General features: G+C 34.5%; 2 protein-coding genes across 2 annotated transcripts; both read left to right on the forward strand.

The window, feature by feature from the left end:
• Nucleotides 1-2,848: 2,848 nt before the first annotated feature.
• On the forward strand, nucleotides 2,849-3,349 carry LOC148771736 (uncharacterized). The gene has a single exon (XM_088815202.1). The coding sequence runs from the start codon at nucleotides 2,849-2,851 to the stop codon at nucleotides 3,347-3,349; it is 501 nt and encodes a 166-aa protein (XP_088671328.1).
• Nucleotides 3,350-4,504: 1,155 nt separating this feature from the next.
• LOC105961574 (uncharacterized) lies at nucleotides 4,505-6,847 on the forward strand. Its single transcript, XM_012985803.2, has 2 exons — nucleotides 4,505-5,359; nucleotides 5,677-6,847. Exons 1-2 carry the CDS (start codon nucleotides 4,728-4,730, stop codon nucleotides 6,416-6,418), a joined length of 1,374 nt encoding a protein of 457 aa, XP_012841257.2. The 5' UTR covers nucleotides 4,505-4,727; the 3' UTR covers nucleotides 6,419-6,847.
• The last annotated feature ends 9,793 nt before the right edge of the window (nucleotides 6,848-16,640 follow it).

The following is a 16,640-nucleotide window of genomic DNA, read 5'->3' on the forward strand; positions in this document are numbered from 1 at the left end:
GCTGTACAAAATATATTTGAGGGAGTTTTAGCCATTTTTTCCGATATTAAGTGATACATCTCACGCCTAACACTTTAAACTCTTAATTGGGATGATCGTTCAACATATTTAATATTCCCCACATTTTTTGTAACTACACCGAATGTGAAATAACCGAAGCAATAAAAAATATAATTTGAAAATAAATAAATATGGCGATAACAAAATTAGAAATCAATTTTGTATTTTTTTTGGCCAATTCTCCCGAGGGGTCGTCTTGATGATAGATGCCGTCTCTCAATGCTGACCAAATGCATAAATGACTTTCACAATCTCCATTGGACAATTTCGAATCGAAAGTTCGGAAACTTCTATTTTTTTTTTTATGTCCACACCAAAGAACAAACACGAACGAGTAGATTTAGCATAACTATACCAAAATTAAAGACGATAAAAAAAATAAAATAAAAATAAAAAAATAAAGAGGGGGAAGTAACTAGGTTACATTATCCGAGAGACGTGTTCTTAAGGATTAAGGAATACATTAAACATTGTCTTATTTCCAATCATACTTTTTTACGAATTTTCCATCGTATCCGTTTTGATAATAGATACCATCACTCCTCGCTGACCAAATGCATACATACTTGTTACAATCATTCCGATGATTCGATTTGAACACATTAAAAGCACGATTTTTGGAACCCCACCAGAGATGACAGAAAAATAAAGTATTCGACATAAAATTCTCGCAAAATTTCCACCCGAACTTTTGGCCCGCGTAAATTGTTCTTCTGCCAACTTCATTGTTTCCAGACGCACAGTGCATATACAACGAATTGTCCCTATGTGGGAGCCTATTGACTACTTGAACCTCGTACTTGTGCGTGATCGAACAAGACGTTACCGCTTGGAAAAATATGGCCGATAGGAAGATAATTAATAGTAACAAATTTTTAACAGTGTTGGAAATCATTTTTCTTGTAATTTTCTTTTTTATTTGTGGTGAATTTGGATGTTAATTAGTGTTTTCTTTTATAGGTAGTTTGATTGTTCAGATGTTAATAAAGCACATAACGATATTACAGCAATTCAGTACAAATGGTAATAACAGGTCCGAGATTAATGTTGTTTTGAACAATATTTAACCATATTATAAAAAGTCAAAGCATATGGATATCTTTCATGGCATATTCCATGATGGTATATTCTTTTTCTGAGAGCATATATTCCTTGATTTTATGTGCCAAAGAAAAAGAAAAAAAAAATGTGTGACGATTTGTTAAAACGTGGTAAATTTAGAAATCTACCGCGAGTTTAAAATCCAATGTAATATACAAAAGGTTGTTAATGTAAGAATTAAAGCTTGATTAACTGATATTGTTTGTATTATAAATTTTACTACGTAAACAAAATAATATTATATAAAATATGAATAGTACTATTTTCTTAAAATTTACTATATTAGTGTATTGTATATTTTTTATGTATTAAATTGATCATTTTTTTATTACTTTTAAAATACGATCCCGTACATCGCACGGGGAAAAAATGCTAGTTAAATAATAATTTAAAAATACAAAAGTAATAACAAAATTGATTAAATTGGGGTTACAATTAATAATTGAGTGTAAAGGATTGGAGGTATTTTTGTCACATGCATGAATTTTTATTTATAACTAGCATTTTTTCCCCATTCGATGCACGGGATATTATTTTAAAAGTGAAAAAAACTAATTAATTTAATACAAAATAAGAAAATATAGTACACTAACATGGTAAAATTTAATAATGTAGTTTTATTCATATTATATATATATATGTATGACATTAGTTTTTTTTTTTTTTAATTTTACATATTGAGATTTATAATCCAAATATATAGATAGGGTAGGATTCTTCACAATTTAATTTCAATTTTGATAATTGTTAAAAATTATAGTTAGAAATTAGTAGAGAAAAAATATTAAAAATAAATATTTACAGAAATATCATTAGAATTGCCCAGCGTTTCTTTCTTTTATATATAAGATAAATATTAAATGGATGAGCTTATTGGCGAAAGAAATATAACCTCTAAACCTAATAACAAAGTTGATTAGGGACTTATGCACATAAATCCCTTTAATTATGTGTTCTTACAGTTACCCCTTAGGATAAAATCGGTATTTTAGAAGAATACATGGAATTGAGAATATTTGTCCGAATACAAACGGTAAGACGACGACGAGCTTCAGATGATTTGTGTTGATGATGAAGGCATACGCCCAAAATTCTTTTGTAAATTGACTTTAGCTCAAGGAACTTTTTGCAATCTACAATAAACAACGAACCTCGGACTTCTTTTCAAATTACAGTAATTGTTCAAATCCTGTATAGCACATGAACCAAAAAAATTAACCGTATTTCATATGTGTTCTTACCTATTTTTTTTTTAATATTATGTACATAACCACTACCAATTATATAAGTTCTCGTTTGCTTACCTATATCGGATTACATTGGATTGTTGACATGAATATCTTACCCACTAATTAATTATTTCATCACTAAAATGTTTGATTTGTTAGATTAAAATTTCTACTAAATTTATTAAATTCTGGTATTAAATGTGAATTGTCTATCTTTTAATTAACAAAATTAATATATTGTTTTAAGGACAAAATTGTCCTTTTTATTTTATGATTATCCTCCTACAAAAATAATCCCAGGGGAAAGAGTGCTACTAATTTAACCGAATAATAACATTTAACTGCAGGTTTGAGTGTTATAGTGGACTTGGTTAAACAAAAATTATAACAACCAAATATCTTACTACCCCTTAGTTTCTTGGAGTGGAGCATTTCTGCATTCCTTTAATTCGGCTATTATGAGTGCTCATCAACCTCTAACGAGCGCTTTTCCAACCACGTGGTCCCCTCCGGCCCAAGGTATTGTCAAGATTAATTTTGATGCGGCATTTCCGCATGGGCAAGATTTCTTTATGACTGCATTTGTAGCGAGGAACTGGCGAGGTGAGTGGCTACGGTGGGGTGTGGAGAGGATACATGGTCGGCCGACGGTGAAGGATGGAGAAGCTCGCGTGGCTCAACAAGCGTTATCTAAAGCGGTTTCCAATGGCTGGAATTTTGTGATTATTGAGGGTAATTGCAAACAGGTCATGGATGCTCTTCAACGGGGCAACTCATCTTCTTTACCGTTCGGCGCCTTCATTGAGGATTGTTTTATTTTGTCTAGATCTTTAGTTCATTGTTCCTTTTCTTTTGTTAAGAGACAAGACAATCGCCTTGCTCATGCATTAACTTACTCCACGAACTATGTGAGTATGGAAGGCTCTAGCCTCATTTCGAGTTTGGCTTCTATAGCCTAATTAAATTCTCCATTTTCTCAAAATATCTTACTACCCCTACTATTTAGTTAATAAAACTTAATAGCACTAAGCAAATGAGGATAAACTTTCACTCTTATAAAATAATTCGCAAAATATTTTGTATTTTACTTTGGTAGATGTAATGTGCATGTGACAGAAAATAGATTGGCTTTTGCATAATCAATTATAAATAAGTATTAAATTTTATGTATATAATCGTTATATTTGTTTTAAAGAAAAAGTAAATTTCAAAGATTATGGATGACTAATATGGTCCATGGACGTGTATAATCCGTGTCACCTGTCGTCACCATTCTAAATTGTTCCAAATTTGGCTAAATTGCTAAAATTTTACTTGGTCACGACGATTGAAAATTTATTCTTCGATAATCAAATAGCATCTAACAATTTGGCTTAAATTACATGAAAAATAGCATAAAACTTACACCCCACGAGGCTCTACATAAAAGAACTCAAGCTGACACGGCCACGTGTCTCTTACTTGAATGCCTAAACCCCCAAAGCACATAGGAATTCTTCTATCCTGATTCCTGACGACCACAAACAAAAGGCATCCAAAGCAGCACACGACCACGGGTTGCTGTTGATTTATTGTTTTCTTAAGGTTATGTTTGGCAACTTCATATCATTTTTTGGTAATTGAAATCAAAATTTTGATTTCAGGATTGTTTTTTTCAATCCAATTTTCATAATTTCAATTTTCGATTTCTTTGATTTTTTATGCATACTAAATCGATTTGCGTATAAAATCTACAAAAACTTCAAATTTCAATCCAATTTAAATTTCCAAAATAGACTTGGCCAATCTGATTATTTTTGACTTGTCCAATTAATGACCCAAACATTCGTGACATTTCTTGTAATAAATCTTTTATATAAAAATAAGAAAAATACAATTTAAGGAAATTCTAATGACATATATATATATATATATATACATATATATATATATATATATATTTGGGTATTAAATAAATAAATAAAAGTAAAAACATTAGGGTATTATATTTATCACGGTTTCCAGGATGAATGGGGGCATAACTGTAATTTCAAAATACAGTCAACTTCTGTCGTACTGGCAAACAATGAACAGACACAGCCTGTTTACAGCTGTAATCCATATCTCCAACCCTCAAAGCTTTATTATTAATTTATTATTATAGTTTAGCACACTAATAAAAAAAGCAAAGCGATGAATAGAGAGAAAAGTAAAACATCAGAATATCGTTAATTTGGGAATGTTGTTGGCGGCGCCGCAGCCCTCTTCCTCCGCCGCACATTAGCCGCTAATCACCACCGGAAGAAGCAAAATCAGGCGAAATCTGTATTTAATCTGCTTAATTCGTCAACTAGGTTTATGGATCCATGTCCTTTTGTGAGGCTAACAGTGGGGAATCTGGCCCTAAAAATTCCCGTAGCGGCGAAGCCAGTTCGCTCCGCCGTGCATCCGTCTTCGTCGCCGTGCTTCTGCGTAATCAAGCTGAACAACTTTCCGATTCAGAGCGCAGCGGTGCCCTACATTCCTCCGGAAAGCACTCAGTTTCCCGACGGCAACTCTCAGGCCCTCGCCGCCACGTTCCACCTCAACAAGTCCGATGTCGACAGGCTCACCGGAAAGTCCTCCCTTTTCCCCACCTCCAAAAAGCCCCAACTTAAAATCTCGGTTTACTCCGGCCCCCAGGGGGCCACGTGCGGCGTCAGTTCCGGGCGGCTGCTGGCGAAAATCTGCATGGAGTTGGATCTGGCGGCGGCGGAATCTAAGGCGGTGGTTTTCCACAACGGGTGGATTAATGTGGGGAAGGAGACAAAGAGTAGTGTTTCGCAGTTTCACTTGAACGTCAAGGCGGAACCCGACCCGAGATTCGTATTCCAATTCGACGGAGCCCCGGAATGCAGCCCGCAGGTTTTTCAAATACGAGGGAATATTCGTCAGCCTGTTTTCACCTGCAAGTTCAGTTTTCGTACAGCCGACCGCAATCAACGCTCCAGGTAAACCAAATTAATCCAAGTAAAAGAAAGAATTTCATTGTTAATTATTTTTTCCTAATCGATGCAATTAATTGGAACTATCGTTCATAGAAACTTTGTTCAATTTTCGTAGATACATTAGGGTTTGAACCCGTGACAGTTTATAATTTAATTAAAAGCTGTAAAAAGTTGTTTCTGAAGTCTGAACTGAAGTCCAATAATTAGAAACCTCCCCTGCATTTGGTTAAAAAAAGATCTTCATATTATAACCTTTGGACAGTGTTAATTTAATGAATTGTTATATTATTAATACAAGATTACTAATGTTTCGAATACAGGTCATTGCCGACAGAGCAAAGTGGTGGTGGTGGTGTTGCAAGAAGGTGGTTAAGTTCATTGGGGAGTGAGAGAGAAAGGGTCGTCAAGGAAAGAAAAGGATGGTCCATAACAGTACACGACCTCTCCGGTTCGCCAGTTGCAGCAGCATCAATGGTGACACCATTTGTGGCATCACCCGGTTCAGACCGAGTGAGCCGTTCGAACCCAGGTTGTTGGCTCATTCTCCGCCCGGGTGACTCGACTTGGAAGCCGTGGGGCCGCCTCGAGGCGTGGCGTGAGCGCGGCTCTGCAGATGCCATTGGCTATAAATTCGAACTCATTCCGGACTCTGCATCAGCTGCCGCGGGCATCGTGTTGGCAGATTCGAAGATAAGCTGCAGCAAGGGGGGCAAATTCATCATTGACAATGGAAACGTGAGTGGTGGTGGTAGCAATGCTGGCTCTCCTGTGTGCAGCCCGCGTGGGAGTGGGGATTTTGGGTATGGGCTTTGGCCGTATTGCAGTATGTACAGAGGGTTTGTGATGGCGGCAAGTGTTGAGGGGGAGGGGTATAATGGTAAAACGGCAGCGGCTCCGTTGGTGGAGGTGAGTGTGCAGCAAGTTAAGTGTTTGGAGGATGCGGCGGCTTTTGTGGCCTTGGCGGCGGCTCTAGACCTTAGCGTTGACGCTTGCAGGCTTTTCTCTCGTAAGCTTCGCAAGGAATTGTGCCCTCCTCCTTCTCAAGATGTGATGATGTTTTGATCCGTTATGCCAAACTCTTTTTGGCTGGTTTTTTTTCTTCTCTTCGAGTGGTGATGGGTGGTTTTTTGGATTCTTTCATCACTGGTAATGGTTTTGTGGGTAGTGGTTTTAGGACTAACGGAAAAATATAGGAATGTTGTATAGAGAAGGAAGGCCCCGCCGTGTTTTTTAGAAAGTGCGGGTCTTTGGAATTTTTGCTCTTGTTTCTTGTGTCTGAGTTTTTGTTTGAAAATCGTGAGGATTTTCTACAAATTGACTCCCGTATCTCTTGTTTTGCTTAGTTGGATTATCGATCTTGTGTTTTTGTGCATTCGATCGATTTAGATGTTAGATGCTTATACAGGGTTAAACTCTAACCTTTGGCAGTTTCAAGAGCCTCGTGTATTGCCAGAAATTCATTTACTAAGATTTGTGATATTTTGGTCGAAATTTGCTTTGATTATATTTGTAGCTAAATGCCGGTTAAGTTTTGAGAGAGCAGCCGAACAAAGGTCAAACGGACTGTAATCAAGCTCAAAATGAATAGCTCGAGTAGCTTGATTTTTTGTAGGTATTTTATACTTTTCACTAATCAAGGTTGAGCTACATAGTTTGTCGAACAAAATATGCGTTCAAATTTGGTTCGTTATGTTAACAAACTGAGTTCAAACGAGCTTTTAACGAATGTCTCAAATTGCATATCGAGTAATTTCGTTTAATTTTCAGCCATAATTCAAGTATCGAGTAATTTGGTTTGATTTTCAGCCATAATTCAAATATCAAGTAATTTGGTTTGATTTTCAATCCTACATCTATTTGTCCCCGTATTCGAATATCGAGCAACTTCATTTGATTTTCAGTCCTAAGATCGAGTAATTTGGTTTGATTTTCAATCCTATATCTAATTGTCCCCTATATTCGTATATGAGTAACTTAGTTGATTTTCAGCCAAAAGATTGAGTAACATGACTTGCAACTAGAACATGTGTTTGTCCAAATTTCTTTCTCCTCATTTTCAACCCTCTTTAAATTATTTCTCGCTTAATTGAACTCCTTTTGTTATTTTAAAATAATACAAATAAAAAAATGATCCATATTATTTGTCTTTTTAGACTTTTAATAAGACATTAAATATGTTTGCTTATTTACTTTTATTACTCAATTTTTTAGGGGAAATGAGTGATAACCCCTAATTTTGAAAATATATATAAGGAGGCCCAACAATTTTTTCTCTCTTAGTCAAAAATCCAAATTCTGATCTTAATTAGTGAGACCCCTGGACAACTTGAAGTACATGTTTTACCCTTTTATAAGATAATACACATTCGAAAAATTTAAGAAGCCCTATATAATATATAAATTAATAATGCATAAAAATAATTCTTAAATTACATGGTATAGTACATATTATATAGATCTATGAAAGCTTAATACAATATAATTTAATTCTTGCTTGTTTCTTGTTGAAGTTCACATTACCATCAATCTCATCCCTCACTTTTCTTATCATTGCTAGAACTTTCGGTATTGTTTTCTCATAATCAACATAAAATCGTTATATACCATTGCTGCTTTAAGAGCTTCTATTCGTGAAAGGAGCTCTATAATGCATTGAACTAATGGTACAAATAATAATACACATACAAAAATAAAAAGAAAATGTATTTATTGAAAATAATAATAAAAGTAATTTCATAAATTAATAATTTATTAATTAATGTATAAATTAATAATTATTAATTTATCGATAAGTTAATATTTCGCTAAATTAATTAAATTTTGATGGCCCAACAGTATTAATTTATAGATGTTTAAATGTACTATGAAAAGTACAAGGGGGCCTCGTTAAAAACCTTGTGGGCACTCACAAGGAAAAAAGTACCCCTAATGAGGAAGGAATAAAAACGGGAAAATAAAATCCTACTACAACCTATTACAAAATGACCCCTAAAGTGGGTTACAAAAGCAACACCTAAACTATGTATTTTGAGATACAAATCTTTGGGTAGTTGGCATTTTGCACCCTCCAAGTACACCCATTTAGCTTGTTGCACTCTTAAATTGTAAATTTGGCACTTTGCACCATCCAATTAACATTTGATTGGCAAAATGCACCCCCGATATATTTCCGGCATCGATTTGATCGGAAAATACATTTTTATCAATTTCCGGCATGCTTTCCTTTTCCTCCTTTTTTTTTTCAATCGCCAATCCAATATTCTCCATTTCACTTGAATGCCATACTTCTTCTTCTTATTATTATTAGAATCCCTTTGACTACGCTCTTTCTTCCGTCCTCTTTTGTGAGTTTGATTCCAATTTTTTGCATTGAAGCAGTCTTATCCAAGAATTTCTATATAGAAAAAAATAATAATAATAACTAATTTTTTTCCCCTCATGTTTTTTATCTTCATCTCCTTTTAGATTTGCCTATGCCACCACCACCACCACCATCTCCTCCATCGAGGGTGGCTCCACTTTAAGTCCGGCACCTTGTCGACTCCCAAGACGGAGGCAATGATTGTAACAGTAGACATCGACCAAAATAGCTTTTATGTTGACCCATAAAAAGAAGAAAAATAAATGACTGAGTAGGGATTTATTTAAATTCGGACAACATTATATTGTTTTGAACTGAAGTAAATTGGGGAGTCGATTTCTTCTTCACAAATAAAGTTCTGGAGACACATTAATTAAATTTGTTGCCTATAATTGGATGGAATTTTGTAATTGACTATTGAAAACCATCATTTCCATCCAAAATGTTTTTCCGGCAAAGTTTTCGGTGATAAAGATAACTAGGGTGCATTTTGCCAAGTAGATGATAATTGGAGGGTCTAAAGTGCCAAATTTTCAATTTAATGGTGCAATGTGCCAAATGAGTGTATTTGAAGGGTGCAAAGTGCCAGTTACCCGTTAATTTTTATTAATTATCTAAGCTAACAATAAAATATATTTTCTCTAATTATTAAAAAGAAAAAGGGGGGTGCTTGATAATTTTCCAATATTCTTAATTCTAAACTCATGATAATTGAAGTGAAAGAAATAAAATAGGGTAAATTACACACACCCCCCTGAGGTAAGCTTAAATAACTGTAAGGTCCCTGTGGTATCGATAATTACACTTAGCCCCCTGAAACGTAGTCAGAATCTCTAATGGGATAATGAATTGGATACGTTATCCCGATAGGGTTCTAACGGACTATTGGTTTCAGAAAGTGGTGAAGACAACAAAAAGCTATGGGATGACATGGCTCCCCGAATATTCCCGAACATTTCTTAAATCACCCATAGCTCTTTGTTGTCTCCACCACTTTCTGAAACCAATAGTCCGTTAGAACCCTATCGGAATAACGTATCCAATTCATTATCCCATTAGAGTTTCTGACTACGTGTCAGGGGGCTGAGTGTAATTATCGATACCACAGGGACCTTACAGTTATTTAAGCTTACCTCAGGGGGGTGTGTGTAATTTACCCAATAAAATATTTGTAACCCAAATTCCAAAGCTGTGGACTGAAGTACCGTAAATTGGAGCCACTTATTTTATATACAATTTATCAAGTCGAGGAGGAGATGAATAGAATAAGTTTATGTTTTTGGACTGAATTATGAATCTTGTAAAATACGAAAAGCAGGTCTGTTACTGTGATGCACAGAACAGAACTGTACTGACAAAGCTTTTCGATTTGCTATATAATTACCAAAATCCTTGTTGCCTCAATTTCCACAACAAAATAAAGTGTAATGATATACGCAGGCCAAATTAAACATTCAGGCACATTTTTACCATGATTTTTTACCTTTTTACCATAACTATTTACCTTTTGTACTATTCATATGCACAAAATCGGACTTTTTTTATTCATGTGCTCGTGTGAATTTACGCGAGCACTTGGCAAGTGCTCGTGTGAATTTACGCGAGCACTTGGCAAGTGCTCGCGTAAATTTACGTGAGCACATTAACAATTTTTTTTTTTTTTTTAACCCACTCGTGTGATTTCACACGAACAGAGAAGATATGCTCGTGTGAAATCACACGAGCAAAACGTCTCTGTTCGTGTGAAATCACACGAGCAACTAAAAAAAAAAAAAAATTTAATAAGGCCTGCTCGCGTGAATTTACGCGAGCACTTGCCAAGTGCTCGCGTAAATTCACACGAGCAGGCCAAAGTCCGATTTTTTTCGTTTTTTTTTTCGGATTCGTAATCTACATAACAAGAGGATCGTAAAAACGTAAAAATTACCTCCGATCTGTTGACGATTTGCACGGGCTTTGCGAAAGAAAATCGAAAGGGTAGAGAGAGTTTTTGAGTTTTTTACCTTTTGTTTTTTGAGAAATGGTAAAAAATGTGCATGAATGTTTAATTTGTGCCTGCACAAATCATTTCAGCAAAATAAATCACTCACATGACTCTATAAACAACTGTAGACAACCACGTAAATAAGCCCACTAAATTACGACTAAACGCAATTACGAAAGGTTAGCGAAACGTATAAATATTAATAATATAGGCATATATTTATAAATATGCTATACACATATAGAAGTTTTTAGCTACATTATTATTATTTTTTAATATTTCTAAACAAATATATTCAATATAAATTTTATTATCAAATATTAATTTATGATTGATCATTAACTAATGTAATTAATTAGGGAAGTAACAAAAATATTAGAAAATTTGCTGCTATTCAACATGTTTCTAATTGTTCAGTAATTGCAGAATGGCCCGTAATACATCCGGTAGGTGTCCTCGAGTGATAGACACAGAACGTGCCCGAAACGCAGATACATTTAGAAGTTGTAATTTCCATGCTACACATAACCTAAGTAAGGCTCCTTGGACCCTACACCCGGTGATAAACACCAGGCGGGTCATCTGCTGCCACGTGTCCTTTTTTTCTTTCTAAAACTTCTAAAGGTAAACCCAAGCGGCGCACTATATTATAAAATACAAAAAATGACATGTGGCAGCAGAAGATCCACTCGATGTTTATCACTGAGTGTAGGGTCGACGAAGTCACCTAAGTAATTGTTTTTTTTTTTTTTTTCTTTTTGAATATTAGATAAGCCCACTAAATTAATCGGAAGTTATGTAACTTAATAATTATATAAGTTCTTTCTTTTGACAACAACTCCAAGAACTTGAACTATACTTGAGTACTCGACAATTAATCAGTGTTTGTAATCTTCCTTCTAAAAAAAGTGAAAATTGATGATGGTGAATAAAATCTTAAAATAATAGTATATTTATATTTCTAGAAGTCGAAAAAATTATATTTGCAAATGGTCTCAATAATAGATTTTTAGACAACCAATTAAAAGTTAAAGTATTTGCAATAAACCTTTAATTTATGACTTATTTATATAAAAATATTTATTTGGGCAAATAACAAATAACAAGGGCACTTAATTAAAATAGGCACATCCAACTTTTTTGTCTTTCGAATAAATCCAGCTCATTCAAACTTATTTGCAAATAAGGAAAATCCTTTTATATATACCAAAATTACTCAAAAAAAAAAAAAAAAATTACTCACAATTCATTGAAACCCAATTCAACTCCAATTTCATAATTTACTCCCCAAGTTATCCCAATTTGATCAATTAACCAATTTTAACCATAATTTCAATTTTGATCCCAATTTTGACCCGTCACCACCAGAGACCGCCGGTCTCCGGCGTTGACTTTTTTTTTTTTTTCTGAAACTTTTTTTTTTTCCGGTAGGTCAACTGCCGTTGACCGCCGGGTCTCCGGCGTTGACTTTTTTTTTTAAAATTTTTTTTCTTAAAAAAATATTTTAATTAATATTATTACTGTGTTGGCTACTAAATTAATGGCTCCAACAGTTATTTAACTGTCGGAAACTGTAATTTAACTGTTAACTGACTTTTTTTTCTTTAAATATATTTTAATTAATATTACTGTCTTCGCTGCTAAATTACTGTCTCCAGCAGTTATTTAACTGTCGGAGACAGTAATTTAACTGTTAATTTACTTTTTTTTTTAAAAATATTTTAATTAATATTACTGTATTCGTTGCTAAATTACCGTCTACAGCAGTTATTTATCATCGGAGACAGTAATTTAACTGTTAATTGACTTTTTTTTTTTAAATTTTTTTTCTTAAAAAAAATTATTTTAATTAATATTACTGTCTTGGCTGCTAAATTACTGTCTTCAACTGTAATTTAACTTTCTTAGACAATAATATTAATCATATTATTGTTCGGGAAATAATATTCATAATATTACTGTCCCAAACTGTAATATTACTGACTGAGACAGTAATTTAGTAGCCAAGACAGTAATATTAATTAAAATATTTTTTTCTAAGAAAAGAAAAATTCGGAAAAAAAAATAGTTAACGCCGAAGACCGGCGATCAACGGTGGTTGACCGGCCAGAAAAAAATTTCAGCAAAAAAAATTCATCAAAAAAAGAAAAGGTCAACGCCGGAATCTGGCCGGAAAAAAAAATTCAGTAAAAAAAATATTTTCTGAAAAAAAAAGTTTGGGGGTTAATGTGAATATTTGTTTAACTCTGGGTTCAATGTGTAATATTAAGGAAGTTAGAGCGTAATCGATGGAATTGATAAAAATTATATTATGGATGCTATTTTAGACTAAAGACATGGGGTTAGGTTTAATTGAGAGACTGTATTTTTATGGACCAGTGTACATAGGGGTGGTAAACGAGCCGAGCCGGCTCGTGAGCTCGACGAACCGGCTCGTAAAAAGCTCGAACTCGGACTCGAGGTTTTCGAGCTCGAGCTCGAGCTCGCGAGCTCGAGCTTTCTGACGAGCCGAGCTCGAGCCCGATTTTAGTTGTTCATCAGCTCGCGAGCCGGCTCGCGAGCCGGATTTATTAATATTTTTTTATTTTTTTTATTTATTTTTATTTTTTATATGTTATTTTTATTTAAAAATGTATAATAATATAAAATATTATAGAAATAAATACAAATATTAAAAAAATATATAATCACAATTTTGTGTTTATTTTGTAATTTTTTAAAATATTTTTTAATAATAAAATAATAATAAAATAATAATAAAATAATATTTAAAAAAAGAAAAAAAAAAAAAAAAGGGATTGGGCTCGAGCTCGAGCTCGAGCTCGAGCTCGAGCTCGACAAAATTAACACGAGCTCGAGCTCGAGCCAGAAAAAGAAGAACTCGACGAGCTCGAGCTCGAGCTCGAGCTCGACAAAATAAACTCGAGCTCGAGCTCGAGCCAGCCAAAAGAGGCGAGCTCGGCTCGAGCTCGGCTCGTTCACACCCCTAAGTGTACATGTAAATCCCATGTGATGGGCCTTTTTATTATTCACTATTTATTTATCCTCGATAAAAATAACAATAACACAAATATCCCGTACAATTTAAAAAAAAACATATACAAGTGTTTTAAACTAGAAAAACTGAGGTGCTTTTATATTTATTGCCCAAAAAACAACTTATTTTTAAGAGGATTATTAACTAAAAGTTCCTACTAATTGGCACTAATTAATCAATCCCAACGAGAGACCCAAATTTTCTTTAACCGAAACACTTTTAGGTTTAGTAATTTCATATCTATAAATCATTTGTTGACTATATTACCCTTATCCATTTAAACCCAAACAAAAAATTGAAACCATAAATTTACCTATAACTCACCTTCATCTCTTTAATATATATATATATATATATATATATATATATATATATATATATAAATAAAAGAATCTGCGTAAACCAATGAAAATATTTACTTGTTTGTCAAAGCAATTCCCTTAAGACAATATTTCCGGGTTGTCACCGGTACACAGTTTCTTCCCGGTAGTCTCCCAAAAGGTACAACGATCGGTTGTCAAATATTTTCACGAATATTCGATCCACGGCGAACTTGAACAACAAACGAAACTTTGACGAAGGGAAAGAAAAATATGAAAAACTATCTCGTAATTGCTGATTAAATTCCGTATAGAATTGGCCAAATTTTGCCTTTATTTATAGGCGGTAGAGATCCATTCATAGAAGGTTGCAATGGTTGGAAGAAGAAGCAGAAGGTTGTGTCTGTTCTTTTAACCGAGTTCAAAATATAGGAAAATTAATTGGTCATAGGCCAATTAATAAAATATTTGGTTTGGGCCAAATATTTTTCGGGGGCCATGGTTTCTTAGGTTTTGACAAGGGTGGGTTGTGGATGAAGATGAAGAATGAAGAAGAGAAAATCAGATTTAATAGAAATACGTCACAAAATTGGGTAGTAGTCGAAGTTGTTGTTGTTGGGACCTTGGGATGTTTTGGTCGAAGTTGGAGGAAAATCAAGAAGGACCAGCAGCGGCAGTGCTCCGGTAGTCGAGAAAGGGGAGGGGCGGCGTTGGTGGAAGGAGGATGGCAGATGTCCGGGGGAAGATGGTTTTGGTCCAGAAAAGTACCAATGCCAGTAGCTTCGGTGGCGGCGGAGGCTGGGCCTGCCTCAGAAAAAGATGAGGAGGTTGAAGATGTTTTGGGGGGGGGGGGGGGATGAATTTTTTTTCCTTTTCTTTTTAATTGATTTATTGATATATAATACATTTTTATTTCACGTGTGTTCAAAGGCTAATTTGCAAATGGTTGAGTTTGTTATTTAAAAAAGTTTGTAGGGGGGTTTCAGTAATTGTTTGTGAAAGAATTTATGGTCCCGAATTCGTATTATACAGAGATGTTATCTAAAATGTTATGACCCTTGAGACAACATGCAGCGGAAATATAAAGATTAAAAGACAATGCTCAGAATTAAAAATGTTCACAAGTAAAGACTTGTGAACTTGCCCTTTACAAGACGGAAAAATTATATTAAAATTAGTATTCTAAGAATACAAACAGAAGAGGTGCGAAAACTTCTTCCTTATGAATGAATCTTTTTCAAGATCACTCTTACAATCAAATCTAGATACTAAAAGAAAAATATTAAAAATTCTAGATTTCAAAGAATGTACTCATAAGGAGTACGTACAACAAATCCTAGAAAACACACTAAAAATTCTCGAGATTAAAACTTCAGCTCTATTTTGTTTCCTCGAAATCTGTAGTGTTCTTGAGTCTTGAGTTTGGTATTTATAGACTTGCCAAGCTTCCACTCCTCAGCCCATGATCTGCAAGAAAACCAGCCCCAAGAGCACTCAAGATAATGGGTTAGTGGGTTAGTTAGGAAGTTTAAAATAAAACCCACAATTAAACCCACTAATCACTACTTAACCCACTAAGTCATAACACTTAGCCCACTAAGTAATAACTAAAATTTAGTTTGAAAGTAAGAGAGTTAAAAACACTTTTGTAAAATATAACAACGTGTTTCAAACTCCCCCTTTTTAACTTTCTGATCAAAACTAAATTTTAGCTAGAACTCCCCTTGAGATATTGCTAGAATCCCCCTGAATTTGAAAATACCAAAAATAATATAGAAAGATCAATTCAAAACAAATTCAGCAAGATAGTCCAACAAAAAACTTAAACAAAAAATAACCAAAGTGCAGTCCTAATTAAAGGTTCAGGGGAAAAATAAAAAACAGAACAAAATCAAAATATTGTTCATGAAAACATTTAAAGTAGAATCTCCAAAGTCTCCTCAGTGTCAGCTGCTGCTCCTCCATCACTTGCACTGGATCCACTGCTCTCCTCTTCTCCCTCATTCTTTGCTTCTTTTTCATTAACTCCTTGTCCTCTGCCTCTGGCATCCAAAGGGTGAGAAGTTCCTGCTTCAGCCTCATGACCTTTTTCTCCCCCTTTTTGATCAGAAAGAGCCTTTTGGAGCATGTCCACCATGGTCTGGTGATAGGTAATCTGAGCTAGAGAGTGAGTAAGCTGCTATAACAGAAGATCTCTAGGAACAGACACAAGAATGTTAGAAGTGTTGTCAACATTGGGAGCAACACCTTCAGTACCCAGATTATTTTGACCTGATTCACTTGAGAGAAAATTATCTCCATTCCAGGGAAGATCCTGGACATGAGGAGCTCTTAGAAAATTTTGAGATACAGTGATCATGCCTTGTGGAGTGTGAAGATACTCAGAGTCATCTTGGCCCAAGTTTTGAGAGAGTAAAATGGAATAGATGAGAGAAGGATAAGGAAGATGAGTAGAGGGTGAAATTTTCTGGGCAAGATGACCTATAGTATTGAAAAAGAGTTTGCCAAAATCAACTGGTAGTCCCATCCCCAATTTGTACATGAGTACTGCATGAGGTTTAGTTACCACAGAGACATTTTTG

This window comes from Erythranthe guttata, chromosome 3 (genome assembly GCF_056151865.1).
Source record: "Erythranthe guttata isolate IM_541 chromosome 3, IM_541, whole genome shotgun sequence".
NCBI lineage: Eukaryota > Viridiplantae > Streptophyta > Magnoliopsida > Lamiales > Phrymaceae > Erythranthe > Erythranthe guttata.